This window comes from Amphiura filiformis, chromosome 11, assembly GCF_039555335.1.
Source record: "Amphiura filiformis chromosome 11, Afil_fr2py, whole genome shotgun sequence".
NCBI classification, from domain to species: Eukaryota; Metazoa; Echinodermata; class Ophiuroidea; order Amphilepidida; family Amphiuridae; genus Amphiura; species Amphiura filiformis.
The window spans coordinates 55,349,805-55,363,207 of NC_092638.1; the positions used below are offsets into that span (position 1 = coordinate 55,349,805).

The 13,403-nt window shown below is 35.0% G+C and overlaps 1 protein-coding gene across 1 annotated transcript in view; it reads right to left on the reverse strand.

Annotated features, from left to right (window-relative positions):
* The window catches only part of LOC140165021 (uncharacterized), a 209,351-nt gene that overhangs the window by 79,840 nt on the left and 116,108 nt on the right, over window positions 1-13,403 (reverse strand). Inside the window, exons 10-12 of the mRNA XM_072188432.1 lie at window positions 8,694-8,760; window positions 6,527-6,634; window positions 424-537 (exon numbers count right to left, since the gene is read on the reverse strand). Of these exons, the coding sequence (XP_072044533.1) occupies window positions 424-537; window positions 6,527-6,634; window positions 8,694-8,760 (289 nt within the window). The remainder of the gene's footprint in view (window positions 1-423; window positions 538-6,526; window positions 6,635-8,693; window positions 8,761-13,403) is intronic.

The following is a 13,403-nucleotide window of genomic DNA, read 5'->3' on the forward strand; positions in this document are numbered from 1 at the left end:
GAATCACCGACATTTCGGCCAAAACCTGGCCTTCAGCTGGGTGGAGCTGAACAACCGACCCTCAACAGGAGCGTGGGCATTAAGAGTTAATCTGTCACATGGTTGGGATCAGGTCATCAAGCAACTTCCTCATCGATTGACCTCGGATGACCTAAATCATACACCCAGCTGAAGGCCAAAGGTTTTGGCAGAAATGTCAGCGATTCCATCTAACCAAAAGTGAGGTTTTTTTGGTTGACCAGATTTAATTATCAACTAATTGATCAAATCCCAGATGACTGAAAGTATACACAGTGTTAGTGTATCGCACAAGTATATCATGCAGACTAAATATCACATTAGTGCACTCAGGAATTTATTGTACTTGTAAACGCACAATAACAGCTGGATATTTATGCTATAACACTTTTACTTCTAGTTTACCTTGTGCTTTTGGTGGTGCCTTTTCTTTGGTAGTCTCCTCTGCAGTCTTCTTCACTGTCTCCGCCTCTTTTCCTTTACTGGAAGTAGCAGTTTTGGCAGCCGCAGGTTCAGGTGCTGAAGGAATAACGGAAAATCAGTATAAAATAAAGATATTATTAGTACAGATCTTACTCTTCCTTCGGCCATGAGAATGAACTTTCATGTAAAAACCCGAAACTGTGTGTGAAATGGAACAAAAACACCCCCAAAATGGCCTGAAAATAAATATAAATGCATACATTTTGGTGACAAAAAAACTTAATTCAGGTTTAAACCTGAAAATTCCCATGCCTGTTCCTTAGTCCTGCCTCAATTTGGGGGAGGGGGGGGGGGGGTCAGAGTTGCCTTCTGTGTTGCCCACCCTCTCTAATGAAGAGGAGTCCCCCAGTCTGTACAGTTTTCTAGGTTTCAGGGTGGTTAGGGTTAGGGATATATAGCATATTTGAAATTACATCAGTGATTGCCAAAATCAATGTCTATAAATGTGGTGACCATCATTAACGTCAATTCGTCTTCAATTGTTGGGGGAATTTGGTTTGAATTGTCAAAAAGTGGTTAAAAAAAAACTGGCTCATTTTGACAAAAAAAAGGGGGGTACATCCCTAGCCTCTCCCCAGGATTGATGCCCATGGTGACATAATAGCAAATGTGGTATAATAACAAAGAACTGTTTTTTTTATTTACAAGCAGTAATGGTAGCCAATGACAGCCACTATAACAGGTATCAATGAGTTTATAAATTCCAATGAATACATTTGATGTCACCAACTGTAAATTAATAGTTCACTATAATTTGGTTTGAAAACACTCCTGAAGACACTAAAATCTTCAGGAGTGTAACTTGCAACACATTCTGTAGTCCGCAAAAATTCCAGGCAAAAATTATAACACAGAGAGAGAGAGAAAGAAAGAGACAAGCTTTAATTCAGAAATGCCAGGTCAGTTTTCCAGACTAAGCTGCCTCTGTTTACACAACATCCTCCTATATGATATAAGTATCTGAATAGGCTGTTCCAGTCGGAATCCTTCCCCCCCCCCCTATGGAAGACATGACATTAATATTCCACAAACAGTCAGAATTAATAGGTAAATTTTCACGGGAAAATTTTCTGGACACGTGACACCCATGGGCACAGACATATTAGCATTATGGAATGTGACCCGAGCACAGTGGTGTTCTTCCAATGTATTTGAATAGGAAGAATTCCTCCTTTGGTGCAAAATAAGTTACTTGTCATAAGTTAATAATATTATGGTAAGAGTTTCCGTAGATAAATATTTTTTTTCCGTAGATAGATATTTTTGAAATTACGTTTTGATGATATTGTGAAAAAATTAAGATAACATAATATTTAATAAATTTGCAGTGCACAAAGTTCTATCAAAATTGCGGTCAAAAATGCTATTCCAATTCAAAATTACTAAGACTTGAATAGCGAGTCACGTGTCCAGAAAATTTTTCCGTGAAAATTTACCTATTAATGTTGACTGACAAAGGGAGTGTGAATTTCAAATGGGGTTACCTGAAGAATGGATGGCTCCATTTGAAATCTACACCTCCTATGTGGGAGATTAAGGTCATGTCTTCCATATGGGTGTATGGATTTCAACTGGAATAGCCATATTAATAACCCAAACTCTGCAGCATGAGTGGTTCCAATCTAGTAGTGGACATCTGAGTTCATAGCTATTACATCACTCACTCACAGGTCAATTCATCCACACCTGCTGACCAATGGTAACATTAAGGTGGTACTTTAGGCAGTTCCAATAATTGAAACTCCTAGCTCCGACCAGGAGTTCCAAGAAGTGCTGTGTATGTGATGTCCCGGTTTAATGTGCATTCTTAAACACTTGAGAACGTTCCTGCAATCTTATTGGTTCTTACCCAGCTTTACCCGTGTGATATGACACAATATCACACGGGACAGCGCGTGTGCGTCAACGCGATACCCGTACTCGCTATTTGGACCAATCGGAGGCGATTTTAAGCCCTAGGTAATTCCTTGCAAAATGTAGGATTTGATTTGATTAAAATTTGTATGATATTTTTATTTGAATTGAAGTGTTTAAGAATGAGAATAAAGGTATTGTTTTTAGCCGCTCGAGTGCATCTATCGTCTCATATGTGACCGTACACCACGAATGAGCGTAAATGTCCTCAATTGTATTCTGAGTTACAGTGTAAAATGGGCATGAAGGTCATATTCATAGGTATTTCAATTTGGTGCTACGTGTATCTCATTAAATGAGGTACACGTAGCACCAAATTGAGGTACCTATGAATACGACATTCATGCCCATTTTACACTGTAACTCAGAATACAATTGAGGACATTTACGGCTCATTCGTGGTGTACGGTCACATATAACACGGGCGACATCATTATTTTTGGCGTAAAACAATACCTTTATTCTCTAATTCACATGCACACTTAGCCGTTGGCACAAGGAAATCTTTGCTCTACAAATGATGGCAAATTAGACATTTGTAATTATTTTTCACTACAAAATATGATATAAAAACACAGGTGAGCAATGTCTGAATATATGGATAGGTCAAACAGGTTGTTAATTATTGTCAATATTTATATTTTAAGACATTAATAATGAAAACATTTAACACTGGAGACAACCTATGGCACTTCCTACAACTTGAGAACAAGTCCTAAGTTCGAAATTTGTAGTTACTACAACTGGTACTTTAGGCAACAAAAAACAACCTGTTCTACGGGCGGACGGACCTTGAAGTAGGGTAGGTCATGAGGTCTGTGGTTTTTTTTGGAAATGGCCCTTAAAACACCAAATACTGTAAAAAATTACAGTGATACTTTATGTAACAAAAATACCTGTTCTACCTTTGAAGTAGGGTTGGTCAGTCTGTCGGTCTAGATTTTTTTTTTTTTTTTTGCAAATGACCCTAAAAATCACCAAACGTTGTAAAAAAATTGCAAACTGTTGTCAAAATAGCCCCCCCCCCCTCCAAAAAGTTCATTTATGAGATATTGAGCAAATTAAAATTAATTTGGCATATAAATACTTTTTTAAGTAAAAGCTGCGTTTCCATTCTGACACACCAACATCTGTCCAGTGCATGTCAGATGTGTAGAAGCATGGCCATATTGTTTCTGTTATTTTTGTTCTGACATACCAGCAACATAAACATGTTGGTGTGTTAATACCCGGGTGTTAATAATGATCGTGAAAAATATCCTGGTAAATGTGTTGTAGGGTTGTACTGTTACTTGTAAGCAACACCTCCTGCTCCCCATTCAAGAAAAAATACAGCACTAATTTTTGGGGATTAAAAAAATATTATCCTGTTTTGACAAATGAATCATAGCTAATCGTTTAGTTAATTCTAATTGGCAATAAAAGTTATATTTCGCTATTTGGCCTAATATTTATAAATTAAGGACCAAAAACATGCATTTTAGGGTGTTTTTCACATCCTGTGACAATTAAGTCTAAAGACTTGCACTAAGACTAATGTCCATTTATGCATTCCAATTTTTGGAAAAGATATGTTTCATTCTTTTATCCAATCATTTATATTTAATTAAAGTAACACAAAAGAGTGAAAATTAGAGCAAAATTTAAGAATATACTCAAGATTTTGAATGTTTAGACTTGTTCCAAATCTTTGATTTCTTTAACTCGATTGTCAGAAAACATGCCGAAAATGCATGTTTTTGGCTCTTTTTTCAAGAAATTAGTAAAATAAGTAGTACTAAATAAATTATTAGGATTGAGCTATATTTCATTAGACAGAACTTGGTAATAATTTTTTAATCCCAAAAAATAAGTGCTATATTTTTCTGGAATGGGGAGTAAGTATGGAAACAAATGCGTTGAAGTGTTACAAAAGTGTTGTTTGGGAATTTTTGCTGTGTAGTGCAGCAGCAGCACCTTATTATTATTATCTCTACTTGCGCTAAAGTAAACTATTGATTGTATTTAGATGCATTACGCTGTTAAATTTATGAAATGACTGTGCCACTCCATCATCAAAGAAGATATCTAACCCTTCCCAGAATCCTTTGCAACATGATACATCACCTCATTTCATCAAATGACACTCCTATTACTTTGTACATGTTGTACAGTCCACTCGTTTCATGTTGAGAATGGGTTGGCTTAACATGGATCGATAATCATGAAATAAACATAATTGGCAAGAACTGGATGTGTTCTGTTCATTGAGGTACTTTTTGTCACTATCAAACCATGTTGCACTAGATTGCAAATCAGTACAGAACATTGAAATGGAAGCAATGCATTATGGGAAGGGTAAGATATCTTCTCTACTCTATCATTTTCATGACTAAAGTAAGATGAATTCAAGTTTCTTAAAATTACTATACTCATTATACCTTTCATGGTTGGTTAGGCTAAAAAAAAATAATGCTATGGTCTCAAAGCCCATGGGAGTTTCAAAAACGAATGCGGAATAAGGTTTTTTTTAAATTTAGATTTTTAAACAAAATTATGAATTAAGATGTCATTTTCGAGAGTTCAAAAGTACACAGTATGAAATTGTGGTTGATTTACACAATTGAAGTACAAATAGCAATTGTTTTATACCTAAACAATGCGAGTATCAAATCAAGTAACTTTTCTTCGAAATTTGTCTCAGAGTTTTTATAAATTTGTAAATTTTATAAAATAAATTTTATAAATTTTTATAAACTGTGAAAGTACCTTTAACTAAATCAAAATTCTAAATTAGCATTTTATATTGGCCCAATGCATTCAAATCAGAACACTATCCACTGGTAAAGGAAGATATTTGACATGGGAGGGGAGTGAGGCTAAATACCTGTTATTATTGGGGGTTGAAGGTTATTTGAGCCCCCCTTACCCATTTTATATAATATTGGCGGTCCGATGAGTTCAAATGACTGAAATGAGCACTATACACTGGCTTAAAGGATTATTGACATGGGAGGGAGGCAAAGCCAAATACATGGTATTATTGGGTGATAAAGGGTATTCAAGCCCCTCACCCAAATTACTAGAGTTGGACCCCCTCCTAGGCCCCATAGTCACTAAGTCCATGCTATAATAAAATTTGTTAATCAAGCCCTTCACCCAAATTATTATAATTTGGTTCACCTCAAGTTTGGCAGTGACGTCAATACTCTTTCGCGGTTGCGCCGCAAGCGTGCAGACAAATCGCTCCTGTACGCGTGCGTGTACACTCAGGGCGTTCAACTTAACGCGCGCGATTCGATACTGTGGCGAACAAAATACGCACGTACGTCACTTCCAAACTTGAGATAAACCAAAATATAGAGTTGACCCCCCTCCCCAGGCCCCACAGTCCCTAAGTCCATGCTGTAAAATTGTTAAGTGGTACTTAAGGAAGGCATTGGAGGTTTCTGTGAACCATTGCAATCACTGTTTTATCTTAATAATAAATTTTACATTAAAAGACCTGTGCAAATCTTCAGCACATGAAAAGTGTCACACAGAGTGAACCATAATGACACCAAGCCATTCCAGTTGAAATCCATACAACCCCTATGGAAGACATAACCTTAATCTTCTACACAGGGAGTGTGAATTTCAAATGGAGTCACCCATTCAGTGTCGTCTGCTCCAAAATGGGCTTTTCCAGTTGAAATCCATACACCCCCTATGGAAGACATGACCTTAATCTTATACACAGGGAGTGTGTATTGCAAATGTGATTACCTGAATGGATGACTCCATTTAAAATCTACACTCCTTATGTGCGAGATTAAGATCATGTCTTCCATAGGGGGTGTATGGATTTCAACTGGAATAGCCTTATGAACCAAAACAGTTTCCTGTCAGTGGCATAGTCCAATAACATCCACTAATCATAGCTTAAAATTTGAACTTGTTATGGGGGATGAAAATGGTTGAATTTGGAACAATTTAAACTGGTAAATATGGATGGAATTCCAAAATCTGTTTTCAAATGTATCAAGTGACTGTTAAATTGACTTGCTTTGCTGTGGCCCATTTTCCAAATGATAGCTATTACTACTGTCCTCATTGTACTTAAATTTATAAGCAAGAAATGACCATTACTAACCTTTGACCTCATTAGCGACCTTTGCATCCTTCTTCCCTGCATCCGCCTGACCTGGTGATGGTTTTGGTTTTGGTGGAGCACATTTTGCTGCCTTTTCTTCTTCTTCAGCTGTGTAACAGAAATTGACACATAGCATGTTAAAATTCAGGATTATACACAGGGATTTTGGATGTATTCTTAATACATTTGGGAGTAGGCCTATTCCTAATATATTTGGGGCTTCTTGATTTTGGATTAATCTAAATTAAGGTAAACTTGCCAAATTCTGGAAAAAGTTATGTAAATTTTGTTTTAAAAAAAAATGAAAAAATAACACATTTCACATATTTTGAGGAAAAAATTGGAAAAAGCGCCCCTTCTCTAAAACCAGTTAGTGAAATTTTCAATCTGAATCTAAACCTAAGAGCCTCAAAAATGCTACCCAAATCTCCCTGAATCCCCACCATTGAAATAAGAACCCCCTCCCCAAGGGAGCATACCCAGCCAGCAAGGGGCAAAAGCCAAAATTCAGTGATCCCAGTCAAAATGTAAAAAAAAAATTTTTGTACAATTGCTTAAAAGTGAAGTCATTAAAATTTCCATAAGATAAAAGCAAAAAACAACAAAGTTGACAAAGTTGAAGCCCCATTCAAATCCATGTAGCAATTTCATGTAATATGTCCTATTTTGTACACAGCTTTTGCCTTAACCACTGGCAGGCTATGTTAACACATCTATGCTACTAACAATGGTGCAAAAAACTGAATTTTGATGATTTTTACAATTTTTTGAATGAGCAAATCGCCCGGGGCAAATCGCTGAATAAGCGTTTAAACATAACTGTACCAGCCATATTTTCCAATCATCTCATATTTCAAGTCATCGTATTACCTGTAAATATTATTCAACATAGGGAATGTACTGTCTACCCCATTGTTGTTTGGCTACCATGACAGCAAGCTGAATGTATATGGGCTTCAGAGGAACTCAACTTTACAAGTCTAGTATAAAAAGATATGTCTCTAGAGTTGCTGTACATTCATTTTGCAGTACACATTATAGTCTCAGAAAAATTGCACCGCAAAAACAGCAGAGCAATACCTGACTTGAACACTTTAATGGCTAAGGTTTGTACAGTGAAGATATAGGGGTGTTAATTTATTAACACTAGAATGCGTGAAATATGAAGATGTTTATGTTATTATTAACAGAAGATAGTGTTAAAAAGCATACTTTTGATAGTGTTAAAAAGCACACTTTTAACACTATCTTGTGTTAAAAAACATAAACATCTTCAAATTTTTACATGTTTTAGTGTTAATAAATTAACACCCCTATACCTTCAATGTACAAACCTTAGCCATTGAAGTGTTCCAAGTGTTTATTAGGTGTTGCTATTCTGTTTTCTGCAGTGTGGCTAACACTAGGATCCATAACATGCTCATCTATCAGGGCGCTGTTCTTTAACCCCAATACATCTGTACATTCATTGAATGACCTCTAAAAATTTGGGTACAAAACTCATACCCTGCAACTCAAGGTCAAATTTTGCACTATGATTGTTTAATTGAGGTTACTGAACTATGCAATTGGAATGGGGCCATTTTGGTCCATAGTGTAATTTAAAATCTTTGTAAGCTCCAAAATATACATTTTCAGGCCCAATATTCTATAACATTTTAAAAAAATGTAAAATAAACTGATTTAGAATGCACAGAATTCAACACATGGTGAAATAACTCTTTGCATTTGAAAATTAAAAATTAAAACATTTTGGGTAACAATAAAATTACAATCAATTTTCCCATTTTATTCTTATAATTCTTAAAGTTTATTTTCCTAATTTTGTAAAATCAGTTTTGACATAACTTACCATTTGGTAACCATGGTAACATATGATCATGTAACACTGTTCCAGCATGCAGCAAAAATACGTACGCTACCTTTATCGCAGTCAAGTTCAATACCAACGACCTTGAACTAGAGCAGACAGCATAATTTGATAAAACGATCGCATGCAATCCTTACCTTTCTTAAGCTTTGCTATAGCACCCCTTATCATCCGTTTCTCCCCGATATCCGTCACAAAAAACCGTACGCTACCTTTATCGCAGTCAAGTTCAATACCAACAACCTTGAACTGGAGCAGACAGCATAATGTGATAAAACGATCACATGCAATTCTTACCTTTCTTAAGCTTTCCTATAGCACCCCTGATCATCCGTTTCTCACCGATATCCGTCGCTTTCTGCAGCTATACAATCACACAAGAAAAAAAAGAGGAAAAAAAATTGTCACTCTCGGCTCATAAGGTTTATGGATTACGTCCACAGAGGTTGTGTAATCGCACCGATTACCCCCACCTCAAGCATGTGTCCAATTTGTGCAGACACACGTGGAGTGATATGGCACGCACCTACAGACAACGCATGCACCGTTTCAAATCCGACTGGATGGATAAGTGTTATATTGAACAGTTTTAACCAATTGTGTATTGTGTTGTTACATGTATGTGGAATCAGTCACTATTTTGATTTTATCATTACATCGAAATCATGATGATGATGATGTTGATGATGATGATGATGATGATGATGATGATGATGATGATGATGATGATGATGATGATGATGATGATTATAAATTGAGCAGAAACATACACAGGATTATATCAGTGCTGAAAATAGCACTTGCTATTAATTTTATAAGCATTATTTTTAACTTAACTAGCCTTGTTCTGAAAACAATAAATTCAGCAATTTGAAATTAACGGTTCCCCACATTTTCCTTATGGTATATAAAAAAGTTGTAAATATTCTCTAACATAGGGCTATTCCCGTTGAAATCCATCCACCCCTATGAAAGACATGACCTCAATCTCGCACATGGGGTGTAGATTTAAATTGAGTCACCCATTTAGGTAACCCCATTTGAAATTCTCACTCCCTCTGTGGAAAATTAAGGTCATGTCTTTCATAGGGGTGGATGGATTTCAACTGGAATAGCCCATTCCATGAACCACATGTCAATTTTGCACAACTTTATATGTTCATACCGATTCTTAAAAGGAATCAAATTTTTCATAAAGATAATAAAGATGGACATAGACCATATCAGTGCGGAGAGGGCTAGAACCACGCAAGTTTTCCAGGACACAAAACATCAGGTTAACGCAATAAGCGCTAAACTTGCATAGCTGCCTTGAGCGAAATCCTTGTCAAAACTTACTGTATGGCGGAATATTTTTGCTGGGTTAATTTTTCAGGATTTTGTCATTTCTGGCCAGTTTAGCGGGTGTTTAAATTTGTGTTTCCAAATATATTCACATTAAGTAGCTTTAAGTGCTATGTGTAATAAATAATTTCACGGATTAAAAATTTGTGGCTGCCTGTTGGACCGTGAAAAATAAACCCCCGTGAAAATGTCCCCGCTATACAGTAGGATTATTTGCCTTGATATTCTAAGAAGATATCTTACACATCCCACAATGCATTTCTCCCTGTAACCGATTGCTATCTAGTGCAACATGGGTAGATAGTGACAAGAAATACCTCAATTGCAAGATCTGGATGTTAATTGAGGTATTTTTATCACTATTGACCTATGTTGCACCGAATAGCATATCAGTGCAGGAAAGAAATGCATTGTGGGAAGTGTAAGATATCTTCTATGCTCTACGCTTTAAAAAATAAAATTGCTTAAAAATGAGGCTGTTGGTTAGCAAAGTTGCCAGAATTTTCAGAGGGTTTTTTCCCAGTACTTTTCAGGAGTTTTAAACAGAATTTTCCCATTTTGATAAAAGTTATTCATTATTTTACAGAATTTGTCTCTACGAAACAGAAACCCTGTTCTCATCTCAACAACAGAGAGTGTTGCACTATCTCAGGCATACACCCCCATGGAAGACAAAACTATACTCTTTCACAAAGGGGGTATAAATTTCAAATGGAGTCATGCATTCAGGTAACTCCATAAAATACATACTCCCTGTATGAAAGATGAAGCTCAAGTCTTCCATAGGGGGTGTGTGGATTTCAACAGGAATAGCCCAACAGGACTTAGCAACCAAACAATAGCATATCAGACAATACAAAAAACTTACAAAGGCCCAAAATAACACAGGGGAGCTATTTCTAATTCATCTTTATTGACCTCTCCAGAGTTATCAAATTGTCTTGGATCACCGCTTCATTAGTATACTTCATCTCTTCTTGGCGCCCGTCATTTCGATCACATTTGCATACTTGTATCGTCCGTACACAACGCATAATTGCTTACTACGTCAATATAATCCGCTAGCCCTCAAGACATGATACGGAGCCTGCCATGGTATTAATTATTAGATGGTTCAACTCCTTGAGGGACACAGAGTACATTGCCTTTATCTCGACCTGCTATTATTGTATTGATAAAATTCACTGCCAATTAATGTATATATAATCAGTTTAAGCGCTGTTTGTAAGAAGATTGAGCATTTTGGCAAGTTATTGTAGCAATGTCTGGTCATGTGGTTTAGCAGACGTCTATGTTACCAAGTTGAGACATGTTTGTGTAAACGAGGCGGTAAACATCTCCCAGCTAACTGTCTACTGAAGATACTGAGAACTTCATCAACACCGTATTATGACAAGTCAGCTTACCATACTTTATGAGTTGTATTAATATAGTTATTATGGATGTGAGCATGGCCAACCTAGTTCTGAATTATATACCGGTCTTCGTGCTCGCTTATTTTAATTAATTTATTCAGATTTGTTTATCCAACTTTTAAATGTGTATCCTTTCTATTTGTGTGCAATGAATTTCCATTTCTTATATGCAGACCTGAAACTGACCATTTGTGCAAAAAGAGGAGAATGCTTTTAAAAAGATGAAAATAGCACAAAATTGTGCTAAAAAGCTCAAATTGGGCTGAAAATAACAAATAATGCGTAAATTTCAGGAATAAAAAAGAGGAAATCAGCTAAAAAGAGGAAATGTTTCAGGTCTGTATTATAGTGTATATGGATCCAAGGGATGTTTTTTCATTTTAAACCCTGTAATATCCTTTCGAAATTGAGTTTTACTTATTATCAGGTTTAGGCGATTAAATACAATCCTGTTCTCTGCACCAGACCGACCCAGATTTTCACTTTTGGGATTTTATTTGCTGTAGGCCTATGAATGTAAAATCAGTTGTTTTCTGGTTAAAATTTGATTGAGTATGCCAGAAATCGCTGTATACATGTAAAATCAGCTGTTTTGGGCAGAAGATTTATTTTGACTGAAAAACATGAGTGCCTGGCAGGTTCATCCGCCCGTATGACAGGTGTCGTTTGTCATCTCCTTATGATGATTTTGTTGCCTCGTTTATAACATGGGACTAGGTGTCAATATGATTGTTAAATTGTATTCAATGTTGCTTATATTCATCTTTTTGTAAACAGTATTTTAATGTGTACATATGTATGCTTGTATTCAAAATTTGCATTGTTTTTTGTTTCTTTAGGGCCGTACTGAAAATCAACTTAGTAGTATTTTGTTGAGTATATTATCCTGTTTAAATATGATAAATAAATAAATAAATAAATAAATAAATAAATAAATAAATAAATTAATTAATTAATTAATTAATTAATTAATTAATAATTTAATAAAAGAAATAAAAAAAATAATTGAATATATAAATATAATAAATTGATACAAAAATAAAAAATAAATAAAATAAATAAATAAATTTAATTAATTAATTAATATTTAATAAATAAATTTAAAAAAATTAATAAATGAACATATAAATCTTATAAATTGATACAAAAATAAAAAATAAAATAAAATCAATAAATCAATAAATGAAGAAATAAATAAATAAATAATTAATTGATTAATTAATAAAAACAGACATAAATAAATAAATTAATTAATTAATAAATAAAAACAGACACATAAACAAGCTGTCTACTGAAGATAGCATTTCATCATCACCCTATTTGACAAACTGGCTTACACACTCTCTATAAAATAGGGCCTTTATGAGTTGTAATACCGTAGTTAAACAGGTGTGAGTATGCCCAACCAAGCTGTCTACTGAAGATAGCATAAAGTGTCTAGTTAGTGCATGGGCTGAGCCTAGCAGAATCTTTATCAAAGCTTTTTAGCTTTGTTGTGCATGGCATATTGAGATATACAGCAATTTGATCCAAAAGCCTTTAAAACTTATTTTTTTAAATGATTAATTTGGTTGATTGCTTGCTTACTTGATTGATTGCTTGCTTAATTGCTTGACCAATCTTGCAAGGGTTCTTAATTTTATATTGGGTATGATGTGGGCTTCTAAAAACTGACAAAATTGATGAGGAGATCCAAATTATTCTTTTTAAAACCACTTTTCTCAAATTTGGGACCTAATATACAGCTAAACCTGAAAAGGTAACCCTCCTCTATCTCCTGATTGATTGATTGATAATAAAAAACCCTTTAAAAAGGGATGTACCGGGACAGGAATGATTTCATGTGAAGATTATATAACAAAAAGTAGATTACATTGAGTAACAACCATTTTCTTTTTTAAAATATAAATATACAGTAAAAATAATTTTTAAGTGTAAAGATTGTGGTTGTTTGAACATTTTGAGCCAAGTTCCATTTGTTGCTATTCTTTCAACATCAGTCTTTACGTTGTTACATAAATTTGAAAAAAGATGGAATAGATTCCAAACATTTGGTACCAAATGTGATCCCTTCTACATCCTCAAGAATTTCGGAAGCTAATTCATTGGCGATTTTGCCCAATAGTTTATGTTACACTCTGTTTTGTATTCTCTCTCACACTATACTAACGTCAAAACTGTCTATATATAGTATAATTGTGATTGCACAAATGAAATTTGTAAAAGCAAACAATATTCGCATCTTTTA